This window comes from Mustela putorius, unplaced genomic scaffold (assembly GCF_011764305.1).
Source record: "Mustela putorius furo isolate JIRA1106 unplaced genomic scaffold, ASM1176430v1.1 tig00000460_pilon_pilon_pilon, whole genome shotgun sequence".
NCBI classification, from domain to species: domain Eukaryota; kingdom Metazoa; phylum Chordata; class Mammalia; order Carnivora; family Mustelidae; genus Mustela; species Mustela putorius.
In genome coordinates, this window is record NW_025421389.1 from 15,439,736 (window position 1) to 15,460,667 (window position 20,932).

The 20,932-nt window shown below is 46.2% G+C and overlaps 2 protein-coding genes across 3 annotated transcripts; both read right to left on the reverse strand.

Annotated features, from left to right (window-relative positions):
• Nucleotides 1-476: 476 nt before the first annotated feature.
• On the reverse strand, nucleotides 477-10,583 carry TBRG1 (transforming growth factor beta regulator 1). 2 transcript variants are annotated; one of them, XM_004750152.3, is made up of 9 exons: nucleotides 10,209-10,581; nucleotides 8,349-8,419; nucleotides 7,483-7,715; nucleotides 6,741-6,877; nucleotides 6,317-6,463; nucleotides 2,359-2,456; nucleotides 2,005-2,115; nucleotides 1,481-1,623; nucleotides 477-800 (listed from the first exon to the last, which is right to left on the reverse strand). In XM_004750152.3, exons 1-9 carry the CDS (start codon nucleotides 10,356-10,358, stop codon nucleotides 655-657), a joined length of 1,236 nt encoding a protein of 411 aa, XP_004750209.1. In that variant the 5' UTR covers nucleotides 10,359-10,581; the 3' UTR covers nucleotides 477-654. The 2 variants fall into 2 exon arrangements, with proteins under 2 accessions (XP_004750209.1, XP_004750210.1); XM_004750153.3 differs by lacking the exon at nucleotides 477-800 and having other exon boundaries at nucleotides 1,481-1,709; nucleotides 10,209-10,583.
• A 3,147-nt stretch (nucleotides 10,584-13,730) lies between these two features.
• On the reverse strand, nucleotides 13,731-20,710 carry PANX3 (pannexin 3). Its single transcript, XM_004750151.3, has 5 exons — nucleotides 20,368-20,710; nucleotides 19,043-19,185; nucleotides 16,371-16,585; nucleotides 14,154-14,824; nucleotides 13,731-14,032 (listed from the first exon to the last, which is right to left on the reverse strand). Exons 1-4 carry the CDS (start codon nucleotides 20,546-20,548, stop codon nucleotides 14,185-14,187), a joined length of 1,179 nt encoding a protein of 392 aa, XP_004750208.1. The 5' UTR covers nucleotides 20,549-20,710; the 3' UTR covers nucleotides 13,731-14,032; nucleotides 14,154-14,184.
• Between the last annotated feature and the right edge of the window lie 222 nt (nucleotides 20,711-20,932).

The following is a 20,932-nucleotide window of genomic DNA, read 5'->3' on the forward strand; positions in this document are numbered from 1 at the left end:
GACGGGGTCAGCCTGTCCTGCGGATGGATGGGGGCTGCCCTCCAACACGATGTATCTGTGTGATCATGTGGACTCTGCGTTCAGCGACAAGCACATTCTCGGATAAAGAACAGCAAAGGGGGCAGACAGGATTACTGAGGACCTTTTGATTCCCTTGAAGGATGTGGCATGTGAAGAAAAAGATGAACGGTGGGCCTCGGCCTGGCCTCTCCAGCTTGGGGACAAGCAGCACTGGGCTGTGAGTGTACCGACATGAAAACAAGGCAGCTGCTTGGGTAGCAGGGGCCGGGACGTCGTTTCTGGAGCTAGGATCAGAATCCAGGCGGAAGGCTGTCAGACTCCTACCTCTCCCTGAGTCAGCAGCCTTCTCTCACTCGGGCTCACAGAACACTAAGTTTACACTACCTCAGGCAGAGCTAAGTGGGGGGGGGGGGGGGGGGGGGAATCCTGATTACAACAAGATGAAAATAAGCAGATTTGTAAAGAGAAATTTATTGCTAAAAATAAAGCAGCTGAAGTTTTTCCCAGGGAACACTGTCACCACGGGAGCCTCCATGACAAAATGTGCTATCTCCTTCACTCCTGAAATGCGGTCTTCTTCCATATTTGGAATTTTACTTTAGTTAAATGACATGGTATGTGGTCCCCTCCTGCTCAGTCTGAGGACGGAGTTGGGCTACACTGTGACAGAGGCTTCAGGCGCTGCAGGAGAGTGTCCACCAGGGGTTCGTGCGTCAGGAACACGGGTTGGTAAGAAGACACGAAGGGTGTGGGCTGAAGCTCTGGAAGGTCCAAGGATCCTGAAGAAGAAAATCCCTTCAGTTCCCCGATGCCTGGGAATCTCAGGGGACTGCTCAGACACATGGATGTCCTTTCAATTCCCAACACCCTTACACCTGTCAGCCAAATCTTGCCCTTGTTTGGGAAGACATGACAGAAACTTGACTTTTACAATGAAGGAAACTGTGGCCGGAATAGATTCAGTGATTTGCCTCAGGTTATACAGTAAATTAGAGAGAGAGAATTTGAATTCTATAATTTCTAGCACAGGGCTCTCCCTATAGGACCCAGTGCCAGATCCCTCATTGTTCCACCCATCGGTGGGGGGAAGTAGGGGGAATCCACCAAACATAGGTGGGACCAAGGCCATGACCTGGTTTCTTCCACTTCCTTTGAAATTTTACACAGCAGACTCTCCCCTGGAGCTCTGCTTGGGTCTTACTCAGGTTAGGAAAAAAGCCTAATTTCTCTGCGGGCCGAGCCTCATCCTGATGGCGGCCACTCCGTGTGACTGCTGCCAGCACTGCCGGGGAGCCTGGCAGGCCAGCCCATCCTCACGCCCGGGACCCTCTGTGGTCGGGGGGCGGTGAAGTTTCTATCCCTTACTGCCCAGCAATTTGCAGTACTCAACTCTGAATGAAGCGTAGAGGTCAGCCTAGAAATAGTCCATTTTCAAACCAGAAAGGTAAAGTTAAGATACCTGGCAGGATGGGATCACTGTGATCTTCACCAAAGGCCTGTCTCTGAAAGGCTTCGAAGCTTATAGCTGCATTACTGTCCGGTAGTCCTTGCGGCAGCTGCCCGTCTCCGGGTTTCCACACCTCAAATTTCACCCACTGGTAACTGCAGGATCCAAGGGCATTGTCATAAGGGATGTCTGTGAGCCGTAATAGCCCATTCTTACTTCCAGAGATTGCTCCCATATGTATCTAAAAATCATATTAACAAAGTAACTAAGAGAAGATCCGGTGTCTGCAGGGACACGTTCTCCTGCAGGACTTCCCAGTGCCTTTGCTGTCGTGGTACTCAGAGAAAATGGTAACTCTGGTTCCGTGGGGTGCTGGCTCCTGCTCACCCGAGGCTGAGCGCTACCACTGATGTACACTGGCTGAGGAGCAAGCGCGCTCTGCACACAGAAGCGGCTCAGTGAGTTTCAGAACGAGCAAAGCAGTAACTGCCGCTCATGGTGCTTCTCTCAAGAGAAATGGATTTGACCACACTTACTTGACACATTTTCGAGCTCCTGGACAGCTCTGGATCAGGTTGTGAATAGTCGGATGAGAAAACCCAAAAAAGTCAGCTCCAGAAGGAAGCAGGCTGGGCATTAGTTTCCCCCTAAATAGGAGAGGAAGGATTTGTAGTTTAAGAGGGGAGAGGGAGAGGAGAATGGGTTTAGGACTGGGGTATGAATGTAGAGAACACACTTTCTTGATGTGGATACTCTGTGGTAAGAAACAGAAAGGATGCAAGGATCTGTAGAGAGCTATCTACAGATATGGGGTCTCCAGACATTAAACACAGGGAAGTCTTACTGTACCACAAGTGATCTCTTTAGGCTGTTTCCAAGCTTCAACTTACAGAGCAGCACTTATGGCCTTGAGCAGTCCTGCATGACAGGCATCTGCAGAAGAGGTGACGATGGCGTTCTGCGGGTCATCTTCAGGAACAATTTCAAACTGAGAAAGACCAAAGGGCAATGAGCTCAACCTTGGAGGAGCAAGTAGTAGAAAGTCACACTCCTTCTCTAACTACATGTTCACTCTAGGTCTTGAAGCTGATGCACACAACACTAGCAGGTGGGCACAGTTTCCTAGAGTGCAATTCAAAATTCAAACGAGTCCAAGAAAACACAAAGTCCTCTGGCTGTTTCAGTTCTATACACCTGCCTGACTGTTCTCCAGCAGTCAACACTTCAATTTGTTACGTACTTTTCCTATCCACTTACTTACATCTATTAAGTACAAATTCAAATGGTATTTAAAAAAATTTTTTTTGAAAATTTATTTATTTATCTGACACAGAGAGAAAGAGCACCACTTTCTCCCTGCTGAGGGGGAGCCTGACATGGGGCTCCATTTCATGACCCTGAGATCATGACCTAAGCCAAAATCAAGAGTCAGATGTTCAACCAACTGAGCCACCCAGGCACCCCACAGATGGTGTTTTAGAAATTATGAAATAAAATAAGATCATGTAATCTTAGCTTTACTTTGTAATATCTAGGAGGAATATACCCATTTTTACTGCAAGGCTCATTTATTTTTTGAACTGCAAAATATCCTGACTATAAAAAACCCTCTTATATTAAAATTATACTAATACTGAGGAATTTTTGCCAAGAGACTATTTTTGTAACAAATACTATCTAGCCAACTTAATTCTTTGACCAATTTTCTGCAATTTCAGTGAATTTTTGTGAAGGAAATTATTTCTGTAGTAAGTTCTGTTTTGCCAACTAAACTCCTTGACCAGTGTTCTACAAAGTTTGGTTAAACAGTATCCATTTGTTTCAAAGACACACAGATGGCTAACAGACACATGAAAAGATGTTCAACATCACTCATCATCAGGGAGATGCAATCAAAATTACAATCAGATACCACATGACACTGGTCAGAATGGCTACAATTAACAACACAGGAAATAATAGGTGTTGGCCAAGATATGGAGAAAGGGAAACCCTCGTTCACTGTTGGTGGGAATGCAAATTCGTATAGCCACTCTGGAAAACAGTATGGAGTTTCCTCCAAATGTTAAAAATAGAACTACTCTGTGATCTAGCAATTGCACTATTATGTATTTATCCAAAGGATACAAACAGGGTTTTGAAGGGAAACATGCACCATTATCAACAACAGCTAAATAACGGAAACAGCCCAAGTGTCCATCAACTGATGAATGGATAAAGAAGAGGTGGCATACACACACACACACACACACACACACACACACTGGAATGTTACTCAGCAATCAAAAAAGAATGAAATCTTGTCATTTCCAACAACATGGATAGAACTAGAATGTATTATACTAAGAGAAATAAGTAGAAAAAAAGACAGATACCATATGATTTCACTCCTATGTGGAATTTAAGAAACAGAACAGATGAGCATGGGGGAAAAAAAGGCGAGAGAGAGGCAAACCATAAAACAGACTCTTAACTAGAGAGAACAAACTGAGGTTTACTGGAGGAGTGGTGGGGAGGTGGTGCTGCGTGGGGGACAGGGATTAAGGAGGGCACATGTGATGAGCGCTGGGTGCCGTAAGTGATGAGTCACTAAATTTACTCCTGAAGCTAATATTAATTACACTGTATGTTGACTAGAATTTAAACAAAAACTTAATAAAAACAAAAACAGTATCCAGCTTTTTAATGTTTAATCAAATCATTCCATAAGATTTATTTTCTGTGTATTTTCAATCATGTGATTAATCATTTCTTAGAATCCAAAACCTATTTTACCTACTTTCTGCAGCTGTTTTCTTCTGCAGTTTTTACTTCAATTTTACTGTGTCAAATTCAGAGCTCTTTCAATTTTCTCAATAATTTATCTTGTGAGTTTTGGTCAGTGGTTTTGTTACTTCTCTTATTTTGATCTTGGAGAGCGTTCCCTGTTTGTATGCATAACTCTACTTCATTCTTTTAACTGCTATATAATATTACACAAGGTGGATAAATGTTAATTTTTAACCATTCTCCTACTGATGTTCATTTTGGCTATTTCTAATTTCTTGCTATTGCATACAATGCTATGATGTATATTGTTATATGTAACTCTTTTATTCACATTTGCATATTTTTCTAGGAGATGCTCTAATACCTAGCAGTATTCTGGGTCAAAGGACACACGTATTAAACTTGTTGATATTGCCAAGTTGCCTTCCAAAAGACTGAAAACGTTTTCACACATACTAATGCATACTTGTTTTCCTACACCCTGGCCAACACTAAGTTTTACCACTCTCTCTGCTCTTCACTCTCTCTGCTGTTTTAATATGAACAGCAAATGAGCAAAGTAAGACCTTTTTATTTGCATTTCCCTCATTGCTAAGGAGGTCCATTCTTACCAACCATCTGCACTATTTCTATGCAATACCAGTTGTATCTGCTTGTTTTTTATATTTGACCACAGGAGCACTATATCTGGATATTAATCCCCTTATATATTTTCCTCCTGTTTTTTCCTTGAGTTTTAACTTGGATTATTGGGCCTTTTGTTGTTCATTCAATTTTTAAGGGTCAAATCTGTTACTATTTTCCTTCATGGCTCCTACTACAGTTCATGCTTTGCTAAAGAAAAGCTTTTACCTCAAAGATTATAAAAATATTCTTCTATATTTTCTGTTAACATATAGTACAAAACATTCTATAAAGCTAAAGTAATTAAAAGTCCTTGTAGCATTTATAAACAAAGAGATGAAGAAAAATCATGTGGAAGCATACTCAAGTATTCTATGCATAATATGCATACTAGAGATACCACTTCATGTTAGTTTTGAAAAAAAAGAACTGAAACTCATGATGTACCTGAAAATTATGCCTAGAGGGGTTAACAAGTTTAAAAAAAAAGGAAACTAAAACCCCACAAACCTTTCTTCTCAGAAATAGTCCAGCAGTTTGTCTTTCAGGAAATTAAGAATCAGCTTGTCTATATCCATTATAATGCTATTAACTTTTGATTAAACTTGCACTGAATTTATAAATCTGTTATAAAGATGGTATATTGCTACAATAGGACTCTTTCGGTTGAAGTACTCTCTACACAGAACTCCTGCAATGGTCAGGTCATCTGAACACTCATGTGCATCTTAACAGTGCTCTAACCAGGACTGGGGCAGGGCACTATTATCCACATGCATCAGCAGGCTCTCAGCTTCTGCTCAAAGGTTCTTTCCTTGCCTCTATCTCCTTCCACCTAACTTTCTAGTGATCTGTAACATAATCAGACAGTGAAGCCTGGAACTCTGAAAATGGTCTGTTTTTTTCCCAATGATCAGAGGTGATGGCTGGGGAAAATGAACTGCCTTCAACCACAGCAGTGGGAAGGATGAACAGAGAGATTTCATAAGCCTAATGTTCACGTCTCCCAAGTCCTTAAGAGTGTATGCAATCAGAAACCAATATGCAGTCTCTTTGTTTCCTCCGTTTCAGTCCTTCTTGAAATAGTGGAGTATCCAAGTCCTCGTTCTGGTATATAAGCCTGCAGCTCGCACATAAGCAGACTCACTCAGCCTCACGGTCACCATAGCAACAATGCAAGTGGCAGGTTTCAAAGGAAAGGGCGTCAGGATGGGAGTAAGACAGATTCAAATCCCAACTTAAGCACTTATTAACAAAGGTCTGACTTAGGGCCAATTGCTCTTCTGCATCTTGGAGTTATCCAGATGGTTATTATACAGTATGTATTCTAAGTGTTGAATCAGGTAATACTTATTCAAGTGGCTGCCACACAGAAGGTTCTTAAAGACAGACAGGAAGAAAGAAAGAAAGAAAGAGAAAAAAAAGGAAAAGGGTGGTTATTCGTAGAGCCGGTACCTGAGGCTGCATGCCGCCATCCTTGATCTGGCAGGTGTACAGACACTTCTGATCTGGGCACTTGATGCTGGCATATGTCCGTGTACTGCAGTAGCCCACGGGGTAGATGGCACTCTCGTCATGGAAGCCAGGTCGGTCGGTGATGATCTATAAGAAAGATGCCCCCAATCAGCAAATGAGGTCGCTGGAGAGAATTCAGGAGTCCAGTGGACTGTGGTAGCCTTTAAGACCACTTTGGGACTGTAAAGAGTGACTCGAATCACTGAGAGTGTGTTGGTTGGGCAGCAGACACAACTGACCTGGAAATTCTCTGGGATTGGTCTGGATCAGCAAGGGGCTGCGGCTAATGGGAACAGGGAGGGAAGGCTCAACCCCGTTCCCGTATTTCTGATTCTCTTCTCTATGTATCGCTGGTCTCACTCACCTCCCCCAGGCTATATACTGTTAGACCCCCCAGTCCGATGGGGAACACAGGCCGTCCTGAGGGATCCAGGGCAATGGGCTGAACCAGCTTGCGAGCACCTCCCTCCATTTTCTTTCTCTTGGATGTTTTCTTCAGAACTGAAACGCAAATCTGGGGTCACCCACTTTAGGCCCCTCCCAATGCGGAGAGGAAGGGAAAAATTTACACGTGAATGCTAAGAGCAATAAGCCAATCCTCATTCTATGTACTCACTGAATGGGCACATGGGACTTTCCCTCAAAGCCCAGAGTATCTTTCTAACCCACCCACCTGGCAGTCGCTAATTTTAATATTAGTGCTGAGGACCTAAAAGGCTTGCATTTTTTAAGGCCTCTTACCTTCATTTATCAGATCAGAAATTTCCCAAGCCATCCGTGTGCTCAAAAGGCCACCTAGCCCATTTCCCTACCTCTGGGAAAGATAAAACTGAAGGCCCCCCAGGGAATTGGGGGTGTGTGTGCAGGGGGTGGCGGGGGGGGGGGGGAAGCCTGAGCCTGCTCCCTTCACATTTACCCAGGTTTGTCCACAATTCCTCCACCCAAAGTGGCTCAAATACACTTGCCTTCCAAGGCTATTAGGGCTGGTTAAGGATCAAAAGAGGGTTTCAGGACATCCGTGGTCGTTTGTGTCTATCAGTGAGTTCCAGGTCTTTGCCATTAGTCACTGGGCCACTGGGGCAAGTGATACCCTCTCCCCAAGGTACCTTCCAGTTTGTTGTTCTCTTTGCCTTTTTCTTTTTTCTCCTTCTTGGATTTCTTCCCAAATGGCTCCTCAGCCCCAGTGCTGGGCCCAGTAATGGACCCGGCTCCCTGTACAGTTCCCACAGAGCTGGCCAGACTGTAAGTCAGGGGCAAACTGGAGCCGTGGGAAGGAGCTGCGGCCTGTACCTCCCCTTCAGTTAGAGCCTGAAGCTGGAGGAGCTTCTTTAGCAAATACCTGAGGTGGGGAAGGAAAGGGAGCAGAGGTATGAACTTCTGGTTTATCTCAGTTCAGTATTTCACTCAAGCATTGGAAAAGCCACAGTTATATACAAAGATTATTACACTCATAAAAACAAGGTTCTTCTTGGGTCCAGGGAATAATGAAGCTCCAGAAGACAGTATGTTAAGGAGCAAAAGATAAAGACTATAGCTTGTCTCTCTTGCATCTACACAAGGGTTCCTCTCCTTTGATATTGACAGGTGTTAGGGTGCCAAAGGACATACTCCACAACCTGCTTATGTATATGTTTTCTATGTACCCACTGTGCTTTGCAGAGAGCAGTCCGTACTGAGTGTTTGCGGAATGAGAGGCAGTTTCTCTTATTACTTCTCCTTTATAATTGGGGAGTTATAAGAAGATAGCTCCTTATATGTGACAAGGGGGCTGTGTGAGAAAGGTGAATAGAGGAGCTGTCTCATCCCCAGGGTCCAACAAGACTTGGGTAAATGGGAACGGTTTCTCTGTACTTGATCAGTAGCCAATCAGTTGTATAATGCACAAAAATTCCACTGGAGAAAAATTACAGAAGAGTAACACCATATCAATCGCTGAAAATGTGATTCTGAACACAAAGCGAAGGCAGCTCACCGTCTTTCTTCTTTCGCTTTAAGAAATTTTTCCTCCAGACGAGCAATTTCATCACAAATAGCAGCATTTTCCTTTAAGAAAAATTTTTTGATATAATCACATAAAAAGAATACAAGATCAAAGTATTACGCTGGGAAGAGGAGCTGTATTTCTTTTCTTCTTTTTTGAGAGAACTCACATGCAGGAACGACATGGGAAGGAAGGTGAGGGGAAAGGGCTGAGGGAGTGGAAAGAGAGAGAATCTGAAGCAGGCTCCATGCCCAGCAAGAAGCCCAACTCAGGGCTAGATCTCATGATCCTGAGATCATGACCTGAGCTGAAATCAAGAGTCAGGTGCTTAACAGACTGAGTCACCTAGGTACCCTAAGAGGAGCTATATTTCAAACCAAAAATCTGTGTTGCTGGGTGAGAAGGATGAGCTACTCTACCTTGCAAACTATTAAAAAAACCTACAGGTAAAGGTAGAGTAAGTTCCACTATGGGTAATTACAAAACTTATTGAATCTGGGGCAATTCTGAGTGAAAAGGGGGTGCTATTAATTATGATGCCAGTACAGTATGGTAGACTATGGTCTCCTAGGCAAACCAAGATGTAGGATCACCCTGATTGGGGTAGCCTTTGGCAGAGAAAAGGGAATACTACTTAAATTTAACCCTTACAAATATGAGAAGTACCTGTTCCTGAGTGCCTTGACTTACAAAACCAACCTAACTCAAAGCATCCCATGCAATATGAACCTTAAAGAGAAAAACTGGATAGAATAAAATCAACTGTAGTATGCAAAATTCTTAAACTTCATAATCTACTTATGTGTACTCAAGTATCATCTTCCTGACTTGATCTGTTTCCCAAGCATCAGTTGTAAAGGAAATGCTCCCATCTGGACGCTCCACAGGTGAGACCTCAGACTCTTCACAAAGCCTACTTCATGTCCTTAGTGGACCCAACATCCTAGGAACAAGAGACTTTAAGTACCTCTGACATGGAGGGGATAAAAGAAGGGGAATGGCCAATGAAGTATCAAGTCCCCTTAATTCTATTTTCTTCATTTCTCTCCAGAGCACAAAGCAAGTGCTTCTGGAAAGAATGTTCTCATTTCCAAACCTTCCCTTATCCTTCCAAAAATGCTGAGAGATGTTCAAGGCTTTTGGCAGAAAGAAGAGGTAAGGTGGTGACTCAGACATGGAAGCCCACTGGAGAGCTCCATTCCCTATTGCCCAGCACAGAGGCAAGCTCCAGCAAGCCAGAGCACCCCACCACAAATTGTGGCTGGTACGCCAGTTCTCTCATTCAACACACTCCGTGCCTCGGCGGTAAAAGAACAGCAGAAATACTTGGGAGACTCAAGGGATAAGGGGTAAACTGCCGAAAGCTTCGCAAACGTGTTGAGGGAAGAGGTCAGTTATGCTGGGGTGCTGGGGCCTACGCTGTGCAGTGGAAGTAGTAAAGAAACGAGGACCAGGGTGTGTATGCTGGAATCTGACACAGTGCCCTGGAGCAAGTCATCTCTCCGGGTTTCAGGGCGGCCATTTCTAAAAACAATGCCTCACTCTAGGGTTCTCCTGAGAATCAAACGCCCTTCCAAGAGTTTTGCGGTAAGAACTACAATGACTGAGACTTATGGGCGCTTTACTTTCCTCACTTAATCTTCACAACTCTGAAAAGCAGTCGGGTCGGGAAACAGAAGAGTACAGACATTACCTAATTTGTTTAAGGACACAAGGCCAACGGCAAGTAACGTGTACTGCAAAAGCTAATGCTACTGTTCCTGCCACTCGGGAGGGGGACGGTGTGGGGGGGAAGATGTCGCGAATCAGGAGTGTCGAAGCGGAGAGGGGCCGAGTGACGGTCAGACTCACAAACACGGTAGCTTTGGCCGCTTTGCGCAGCCGCAGGTACTTAAGCCGGTACTTCTCGTTCTGGCTCTTCTTCGGGAGCTTTTTCATCCTGGCCTTGCCGGACTGCAGCGGGGTCCGAGGCGAGGAGGCCGGGCCGCCCAGCAGGCTCATGGTCCGGCCCCGCTACGGGGCCTTTGGGGCGCGGCCGGCATCGGCTCCAATGCGGAGAAGCGCCGGTTTCGTCTTGTATGGGCCGCCGGGATCCGGCCTCTTAGGAATCTATCCTTCCAGAACGTTCGCAAGGCGGACAGCGGCGCCAGAAGTCCGGCAACCGACCTCGGCCCGGGACCTCCCCGCACTTCCGCGTCTGTCTCGGAAGTGAGCCGTGGCCGGAAGTTACGTAATGGCGCCGGCCGCGTGTAACTTCCGGGCCCGTGAGTCTGCGGCGGTCGCCGCTCTGCTGGTCCGCCGGCCGGGGGGAAGGGGGCGGGTGAGAGGGCTCTGTGACTGCGCGCTCTGCGCTTGGCTGAGGAGTCTTTGGAGCTAACGCCTAACCCCCTTCCGCTCAGTCTTCCCGGCGCGAACGTCGCCCGTGCTCCCTCCAGCCCGCTGCGTTTCAGCGCCGGGTTTCCACACTTCCTAACACAGTCTTCCCGTTGTGGGACGTGCTTGAACCCAGGTGCTGGGACTGCGGCGTTCTTGTACAGAGCTCGCAGAAAGGTCTCTTGAGAGAAAGGTCTCTGTGAGGGCAGGGATTTGACGAGGATCTGAGACACTAGTGAACAGAAAACCAGGCCGGTGCCTCCCCCGGTGGAATCTAATCGGGAAAACAAGATCCAACACGCAGTTTTGAAAACATGCTAGGGCCAGGGCACTTGGTAAACGTTTCCTTGACGGAACTAAAAGTATGTGTCTGGACCTGGACCTGTGTTTATTTAGCGCTAACTTTGTAACCAAGGATTCTCCGAAGTCCTCAGATGAAGAGGGTAGACAGTTGTTTAGGAAGCCGTGTTGGTAACGGCTCCGGTAGGAAGACGAAAGGCTTGTGTTGCTGCTTATGCCAGCAATGCCGCTAACCGGCCCAGGGAGCCTCGGCGTCCCAGGTCTTCCGTTTAAGAACGGAATCTCCTGTTTAGAATAATGGGAACTAATGGGGGTTCTGAGCCGTAAGATACTCCTAGTGATGTAAGCTATAATCACAGTTACGTATTCCAAATGTAGACTTCTAGAGTTGTATGTGGAAATTAAGGAAAGCGTGTACATAGTGAAAACAAGTTCAGTGAATTACAGGAGGAAAATGTAACGCTAATGGGTCTAAGTAACTTAGAGAGTTCCAGAAGAGAGGTTTTAGAATTGAACCCAGATATGTAATTTCTGATAACTAAAAAATAGTGACAGGGTCTGACAAAATAGTTTTAAAGTTCTTTTATGTCCCTCCATGTTCAAAGCTGCCCTTTGTGGGACTTGTCTGGGTTTTCATAGAGCAACTCTTCAGGGAGCCAGTGTGTTTTCACAAAGGCAGGCGTATCAGAATCATTTTGGAAACTGCCAGGAATATTTTCGGCCTACAAAATATCCTCAATCCTACCTTCGCTAGTATAGATTGGTTCTTGCAACATGAGAAAAGAGAACAGTGATAGGAAGAGATTGTCTTTTTTTTTTTTTTAATCTGTTTGCCAGCTGCATGATTTACTTGCTGTCCAGCTGTATTTTGTACCTAGCAGGCTTTTTGATCTGACTTTATTTTCACTATTCCTCTTCATATACCGGTATCATAACTGGTGGGAGGAAAGTGTGATCATTGCTTTAGTTTTCAAGCTGCTCTGGCCAATGGATTTCAGTGGAATTTGCATTAAAATATTATTTTTCATCACTAAAACCATTTCCTTACAACTCATAAAACACTGTGCAAATTTTATATATTTAGAACATATAGTACAAAGAAGATTTTTAAAAATCCACAATGTTGCCACATAGACATAAAGATCTTCATTCTTCATTCTTTTATTTCACTAAAATGAAGTGAATTTTTATTCACTTGGCAGATTGCCCCACATATTCAACAGCACATAGGGTGAGCCACTTTTAACATGTGTGTTTAATACTTTCATGCATTTTGATGTATGTTGGATAATAAAATGTTTTCTTCTTGTTCACTTAACATTATTATAGTTATTTTGTGGTGTTATGACTGCTTTATATGCATAATTTCAAACTGATTCTTAATAAGAATATTAAGAATATACTTAAGTATTAAGTATAATAAGTAATATTAAGTATGGCATAAGAATTTTGCATGTTTACTTCTATGTTATTTGGATTTTTGGTCATCAGTTGCTGTGAAGTGCACCTTTGTGCACAAAACTTTTTTGTTTTTATTTTTTTTAAAAAAGATTTTATTTATTTATTTGACAGAGATCACAAGTAGGCAGAGAGGCAGGCAGAGAGAGAGAGGGAAGGAGGATGCGGGGCTGGATCCCAGGACCCTGGGATCATGACCTGAGTGGAAGGCAGAGGCTTTAACCCACTGAGCCACCCAGGCGCCCCACAAAGCTTTTTTTAGACAAGATTATTTAGGGGCTGGGTCTGTGCGCTCCAAACAATGTAACATTGTCAAGCAACATTCAGTCACTTATTTATTCAGAAGAGTATTTATTGAGTGCCCACTATGACACAACTTTTAGGAAACTTGTTTTAGAGGAAAAGACAGGCCAGTGAATGGACAGTGTTAATACAGTGTACTAACTTTTATCTCAGAGGTAGGTATTGAATGATATGGTAGCAAATAGGGAAGAGGGGAGGAGATAGGAAACCATCCTGAAGAAAATATGGCTGGACAGACTCTGAAGGAGAGCTGATGGCTGGCCAGTGAAGAACGGAGGAGGGCATCTTGGGCAGTGAAGACAGCACATTCAAAGGCTCAGCATTATTAGAAGCAAGGGAACAATGTAATTTTTCTGCTTACCTATATGAAGAGGGGTCTAAATGGCTTATACAAAAGTTCTCTGAAGAAATCTGCAACTCTAAAAAGAAATATCCAATGAGAGACAACCTGGTATTGTAGACTGAGTAGGGCCTCTGAACTCAGACCAAGTTTCCATTAAATCCAGACATAGGAATGGAAGCTAGAAGCTAAGACGGGGTAATGAGTCAGAGAAGAGAGAGAAGGGGCTCAACAGCACTTTACTGTCAATCCCTTATAGTTCTAAAGAGGTTGCTATTCAGTGATTGGCTCTAAGTGGAGAAGGCATAGCATCCCCTGGAATATTAGAAACACATCTGGGCCCATTAGGAGTTGTGAGTCCACAGTCCATAATCCCAGCCCATGAGTCTTTGGTTTAGATGATTAAAACCACCGTAGCTCCACCCACAGCTGAGGCGTGGCCCTAGCCTTGTTCTATGCTGGCCTAACCCCCAAGAGCAGATAAGTTCCTGCATCAATATCTTCTGGCCAACTCTGTGGGCCACACAGGGTCTGGGCAAGTCAATGACTTCCACAAAGCAAGCTGGCAAGTTCCTAGGAGGTCAGGCCACAGCACAAGGTTTCCAGGGATTTCACATTTTTATTCACCTTTTTCACTTGGCAGATTGCCTCACATACTCTTTGGGTTAAGCTGAGTGTGCATCCTAGAAGGGACATGGAGTAAATACACGGAGAAGAACCTGCCTCCATAAATAGCCTTTAGAATTTTCTTTCCTTGTAGAATATTTAGACTTCTGGTTTAGTTTTAGTTTTTTTTTTTTTTTTCTATCGTAGAATGCTCTAGACCTAATTTATTTTAGTACTTTGACTCTTCAGCTCCAACTTTCAGATTTGTTTTCATGCGTTGATTTTATCTTCTCACCTTTAGGAAAACATAATACAGGATGTATGATTCAGCTGAAACCACACTTAGCATTTCTAAAGTGGTATTTTTGTACATTAGTGTGTGAGGCTTGTGAAGAAGGAGATAGAGTTTTACTTACCATAAAATTTTCTTGCTCCATGGGTTCTTAACTATGGGTTTTCATCACCTATTCTGTGGGTGAGATGTTTAGGTTTTGAGGGTTCTAAGCCAGCCAATAATGTCATGAAATCGACCACTGTGTCAATGTTGTGCTTCTCGGTGGTCATGTCCTTCAAAACACATAAGACACTCAACCAGCTAAAAGAGATGAGCTCAGAGATGTTGGCTCGGAGGAAAAGAAGGATCACATTGAGGTCATTAATGGGGCATCCCAGCATCTTTCTGCTCAGGAGATCAAAAGCTGGGAGCATCTCGTAGATGGAGAGGAGTCGTTTGTCCCACCGACACAGTCGTGTGAGGTTGTATATTATCACTGGAACCAACAGCGTGTATATTGTTAAACTGGAGAGACTAACAATTTGCAAGACCGACAGAGAGGTCAGCCTGCACGTGATCAGATGGGGCATGTGGGTCTCATCACCTAGCAGCCCTGTCTTGACGGAACAGCTGAATTCCTCTTGGAAGAAGACGTCCAGGTGGAAGTGGCCAAGGTACAGGTAGATGACTGAGGTGAAGAGGAGCAAGAGTGAGTTCCTCAGCAGGTAGGCAGCCACTAGGAAATGTGAGCGCTGCTTACATGCCAGGTACCGCTCTAGCAAGGGGAATTCAAAGTATCGTTCTTTCCGAGCCCTGGGCAGGGGAAGAAAGGAGGCAGGGTTAGGAGAGATCATTTAGAATCACATCCCAAGAGAGCCATGTGGGGAAGTAATGGAATCTGAGCACCCAACATGGCGTTCATTCTTGGCTCCCATGAAGATCTGCCTTCCCTGAGCACAGCTCCTCCTCTCCCCAAAGGGTGTGTGAGTACATTTTCATTCTCCAACTAGTGAGTGCAGTGTGGTCAACCCAGTGAGTGATCAGTGGATAACAAATGGTCACACTCGACTTCTGCCCTGCAGAGCACGCTAAACCTTCAAGCTAAAACAGGATCCTTAGGTAGCAATAGGCTTATTAAATTGGCACTGGCCTGGGAGTCTAGATAACCACATTCTTGTTCTTGGTCTGCATACTCTGTGGATGATTTCTAGGGCAACCTAGAAATTTTATTTTATTTTAAAAGTTTTATTTTATATTATAAATTTTATTTACCTTATTTTATAAAAATAAACATGCTAACAGGGGTCTGTGGAGAGCTGTGGTGTTCAGGCACGTGTAAGCCAGTCTTGGCTCTGAAGGAGCCTATGGTCTGGCTTGTGGGGAAGGGGCAGATACGATATGAAAACAGTAAATGAAAATCATGCTTGACTTGCGGCTAAAATGATGGATATAAACCACGGTGTCATAAAAAGTTAGGAGAGAGGTAATGGCATGGCCCAAAGCGTTTAGAAAACTTTACAGAGAATACTGTCTTAGACATGGCCTTCAAGAGGTAGATCAAGTTCAGAGAGGTAGATGGGAGAAGATATTTTCTCAGAGGATAGACTGTGTGTACAAACATGAGACAGAATACGGTTTCAGGGCTCAGCTCAACACTCCTCTTGGTGGGGCTTCCCTTGGCTGCCCAATTTAAAACTGCACCCCTCCACCACCTTCCAGCTTTCCTGACCCCCTCACTCAGCTTTACATTTCCCCCCACTTCTTACCACTTATCTTCTGCCATATAATTTGCTTACGTGTTGTGTTTATTTGTTGTCTGTTTCCCCTCAGTAGAATGGATAGGTGTAGCTTTGTCTCCCTCCAACCCTTGCCCCAGCACACACAGCACACACCAGGTTGGAGGCACCCAGAACAGCCCCTGGGACGCTGCGAAAGCTGCGTGAATGCTTCGGTGTATGAACCGTAGGTTATTCAGGAGAAGACGAGACTGCGGGTGGAGGGGGAGGTTTCTGTCACTTGGTGGTCAGAGGTGTGAGGTGTGAAAAAGTAGTTGGTGACAGTGTGTGCAAGGCCTTGGAAAAATACTTGGGAGAATTTGGGTCGTCTTCTGGAGGCATGGGGGGAGGTTCTGAGTGGGGGAATGGTACATGGAAGTGGTACATTAGAGAGATTAGTCCCCCGTGACTCGGGGTGTCCTTTCTCCCCTCCCTGTAGAGAAATGATAGAAAGTGGGTGAGATGGTGTGTTAAACACGTTGGATTCTTGAGAAGGATGGTACAGAGGATAAAGATGACCTTGCAAGGGTATCTTGTTAGCGCGCAGCTGAGTCCTTCAGAAAGAGGTAGAAGAGGCCACTCACTTCTCCAGCTCATCCCAGAAAACGTGGGGGTCCGAGCTGTTCTGCCGGATCTTCAGCATGTGCTGGACCAGGCGGATGGAGCGATTGTAGGATTTGTCCAGTTCGCTGATGATGAAGAGCAGGTCCGAGCTGAGGGCCGGCGCGGCCGCATACTGCCACAGCAGGACCGGCAGGTACATGGCCACCGCCAGGGCCAGCAGGGAGTAGGGGAGGGCCTGTGGGGTGACAGTGAGCAGAGGAGGGAAGCCCAGGGGGCAGGGGCCTTGTAGAGAGAATACTTAGTGAGGGGTTCTCATTCCCACCTCCTGCCTCAGAAGGGGGAGGCAGTGTGGGCAACAAGCCACCGCAGGCCTAGGACTTAGGGCTCTCTGCTGACTTGGCTGAATATAGTGAAGCCCAGAGGAGAAGGGATGGCGGGTCTCTCCGCTCCCCAGCTCCACTCCTCAGATGTCGGGTCTGTGTAGGTGTGGAGGACCTCAGGGAGGACAGAAGGAGGGAGAGGGATCGAGGGAGGAAAAGAGGGAGACAGAAGGGGAGAAGGGAACAAAGAGAGAACATGACAACCCTCCCCTCTTTCTGTCCCCCACGAATGTTAGCCTGGGTCGCTAGCCAGAGATCATGGCCAGCTGTGGTCATGGAGTCACATCCCCAGGGAGAGCGACCTTCATTCTCAATCGTCACTCTCCATCAACTTCTCTTTCTCTGACTGTTCCAAGTTCTTATCACCAGGCATCCAGAGTCTGTTAGCTTTGAAAGCCCAACCACCAGGGGTCCTAACATTGCTGAGAGGGGGAGGTCCACTCCCACATCCTGCATGCCTTCCCTGACTCCTCTCCTGTGCGGTGGTCTTTACAGCTCTGCAGCCATGGTCACGCTGCATGACATCATCGGGGACTGTCTTGGAATTCTTTGGAGGCCACTTCTGTTGTGCATGCACACAAGCTGACACTTAGGTACGAGGGAGTATTGTGTCCTCACTACACACTTTGCTACCTGAGATAAGCCACTATTTGGCCACAGTAAAAACTCTACTTGTTTCAGGCTTTTTGAAGCTACATTTGTGTGAGGTGTTTCACATGCGTATTTCATTTGACCATCAGGAGGATGCCACCAGGCAGACACTATTAATATCTCTATCTTCCAGACAAGGAGAGTGAAGCATGAAAAGCTTAAGTGACCTGGACAGGGTCACACATCTCATGGCGGAGGGAGCAGGATCGGGGAACTAGGCAGTCTGATCTGGGAGCTTATTGCCTTAGGGACTACGTGACTAAAGCTTCTGCTGAGGAAAGGATGCTTTTTATTTCAGCGGAGAGTTTGAAGAAAAAGAGGGAGGATGCATATTTGGTTGCACCTAGGTAGAGAAGAAAAGGGTGTGCGCACGCGTGTGTGTGTTTCTGAACTAAACACCAGAGACAGGCTAGGAATACTACACCCATCCACTCGAGAAAATCAGAACCTTTTCATTCCTGTTCAGGAAATGGCATTTCTTGAAAATAAAAGTCACCCCCAGAGATTTGGTCTCAGTGGCTTTGAAATGGAGCCAGAGAATCTGGGTTTAAAGGGCACATCCTGACAGATTGTCTGACTCTTTTCTGGCATTTAAATCTTGTCTGCAATATCTTGACCTTTTGGCCATCTGGATCCTGTTTGAACACTTCCAGTGACAGAGACCCCCATGAACTCTTTCCATTAAGTCTCTGGTTTTGTCTGGGTCCCAGACCCGAGTGGCCTTTGGAGGCCTTGTAGACTGTCAGCTGGAAAATGTCACGAGTGACTTCTGATTCAACACGGTGAATTGGACCAACACATGACTTTGGCTCCCTCATGAAGCCCCACGAGAATGACAATAAAGGGATTTAAAAAAAGACCTAATTCTAGGTTCACTGTCATCAGTACGACAAGGAAAACAGGAGACAAGAGCCTGCCGTAAAATGTTGCGAGCTGGAAAGTAGCGTGCTAGGAAGCAGCAGCGCGTGGGTAGGATGGGGAGTTGAGGCAGGCCAAGCAAGCTGTTAAGCCAGAAAGACCCAAGAATTGCAGATATGAGGAACCTCTGAAAATGGGTACAGGTGGGCTGTCAACAGGAATACTGAAAACACAGACCCGCAGATCCTCCCTAGAACACGACCCCCTTATCAAGCGACTGCCCTTTCCACCCTCTGGCAGAGGCTTATGGTTCACTCTCTGGAAACATTAAACAAAAGAGCTTCTGCACTTGTCTCCACTGAGGGCAGGGGAACAACACTGAGGACCATGTTAGTTGAGTGACTACTGAGTGCTGAGACCCACAGCTGTGTTCCTAGTGGGTTGGAAGCTTAGAACCCACTTGCTCTGTGTCCCCTCTGCACAGATTAAGGATCCCCCAGTGATTCTTCTTGGGAACTGGCCCAAAAGAAAGGATCACATATACCCATGTTTGAGGGTTTCCCAATGAAATGGCCCAAAGGGTTCACTGTCATCAGTAGGCTGGTCGGCCAGCGTCACCCACAGGCACAAAGCTTCCAGCCAGATAAAAGATCACTGGACACTTGAAGAAACACAAGAGTCAATGATGAAAATAAAAAAGCAAGGGAGCAGAGTGGCTAAGAGGCCAGAGAGAAGACACTGATGGAGCTCTGGCCTGCCCTGCCCTGCCCCAAAGCAGCTGGATGGAGCCCGGGCCCACCTACCTTGTGAGGCCACAGGGACTTCATCTTGTGCGGGCCAAGCTCGTCCGGTTCATGGTGGACGAGTGAGTCCCAGCAGGAACTGTCCACGTAGGCGGCCTGCCGGATGGTGAAGTTACTGGGAGAGAAGCAGCGGATGGGAGGCCCTGGAACAGGAACACAGCTTGGAGGCAGCCTGGAGCCGGAGTGGAGGAATGGGGACCCAGGGATCAACCAGCCAAGAGCTTCCCAAGGGTTGCCACCACGGCTCTGCCGATTTCCGTATCTGACAGGCACTTTCTCCGTCCCAGGCCCCAGTTTCTGGCTGCAAGGCCGAGTCACCACAAGTCGGTTTGGCTCAGGCCTGCCAGTGTGACTGGCCTTTGATGAGGGTTCTTTCCTCTCAGAGCTCCCCCTGGACTCCCAGACATGTGGGCAGCAGAGTCGCCCTACTCTCCAGGGTATGGGGGTAAGACCTTTCTGATAGGACTGACATCTTCTAGGTTCTAAACTTTAGAGGGTTAATTGCCTGGACTTCTGAACCCACATCAAGAGGAGGGGTGAGCAGGCTGTGCAGAAAGGAAAGTGGGCTTGGTTGGGGGAGAGTTTTGTTTTCCCGTCATTCTCTAGAGAGAGGCAGAAATGGGAACCAATGGTTCTCCCCATCTTGTGGGAGAATGAAGAGGCAGTGAGAGGTTGATATGAAAGCTAATTGCACAGCCAGAAAAGAAAGCCAGAAATCCGAATTCTCTACCTTTTCCTTAACAGAGGAAGTCTGCTGAGTTAATCTAGTGCCTAGAACAGCAGACATATGTGTCTGTTCATGTTTGTGTGCGTGGCCATGGTCTGTGGGGAAGAAGAAATGGATTTACTTAGCATCTATATGTCAGGCTCTTAATGTAAGTCCTCAAATCGGAAGCCTTGGAAGGGGGAAATGGAGAGTAGGAGAAGACTGAGACGGTGAGCGGCTCGTCTGAAGTGTGGCGGACTAGAACCGTTAGCGGTCCTATGTCCTGGAAACACAGAGCCCCAGTCTTTCTCATCCATAGAAAAATGAAAATGAAAGTTTATTTTATTGCAATGACATAAAACATTATGAAATGCCACGATTAAAACTAGATATTTTTATTACAAAAGTTGGGAAATGATTTTCAAAATTTTCAGTGCCTCGGCTCTGCTGGTGCCTTACCCATCCCCCCAACCCCTGCCCCACATCGTCTGCCTTTTGGGTAATGCCCAGGCCAAAGTCACCGAAGCTGGACACGGTGGGAGCTGTCTCATCTCAGAGCCTATGCAAAGAGTGAAACGAAGTGGGGTCTCTCATACACTGGGTCTTGGAGGCCACTTACCGGCGGAGAACTCTTGGGCGAAGGCCAGAGACATCAGCAACAAGGGGAAGCCCACAGCTATGAACTTGACCATTCGGTCCAGGGGAAGTTCCAGGCGCAGTCCTTTGAGGCGGGGGCCTCTGCGGTCCGGCAGCAAGGCATCTGACAGCATGTATTCTGCAGCTGCGTGTGCGAGCGACATGGTGCCAGGGACCTTTGGGGTGCAGCGACGGAAGGAGGGGTCCCAGGACAGTCGTTGGGGAGGGATGGCAGCTTCAAGCAGCTGGCTTTGAGCAGACAGTGACTACAGCACCAGCCTCGCGGAGATATGTGCTAGGAGCAGGCACTGGTTCTCTAAATAACCGGCCAGGCCCTGAGCCAGGCATCTGGTAATTAGAGGGAGGCACAGCTTAGTGGGTCCTCACTGGAGGAGGGTCGGGCTTCAGCTGGGGCTGGTGCCAGGCTGCTCTCTCTGGATTGTCCCCTAGCAGATGCAGTCCGTGGTTTTATGCTGCCCTCTCATTAATAAAGTATTTTTGGTGGGGTGGTGGAGAGGAGGAGGGTGGTGGAGCCGGGCCCCCCAAGT

Coding starts and splice junctions, on each gene's coding strand:
- TBRG1 (XM_004750152.3), bottom strand. CDS start 10,358: ATGAGCCTGCTGGGCGGCCCGGCCTCCTCGCCTCGGACCCCGCTGCAG. Junction 6,878..7,482: donor AGAGAACAACAAACTGGAAG/GTACCTTGGGGA, acceptor TTTGCGTTTCAG/TTCTGAAGAAAACATCCAAG. Junction 2,457..6,316: donor ATGGCGGCATGCAGCCTCAG/GTACCGGCTCTA, acceptor GGTCTTTCTCAG/TTTGAAATTGTTCCTGAAGA.
- PANX3 (XM_004750151.3), bottom strand. CDS start 20,548: ATGTCGCTCGCACACGCAGCTGCAGAATACATGCTGTCAGATGCCTTG. Junction 19,186..20,367: donor CGCCCAAGAGTTCTCCGCCG/GTAAGTGGCCTC, acceptor TTCCTGTTCCAG/GGCCTCCCATCCGCTGCTTC. Junction 16,586..19,042: donor AGTCCCTGTGGCCTCACAAG/GTAGGTGGGCCC, acceptor GTCACCCCACAG/GCCCTCCCCTACTCCCTGCT.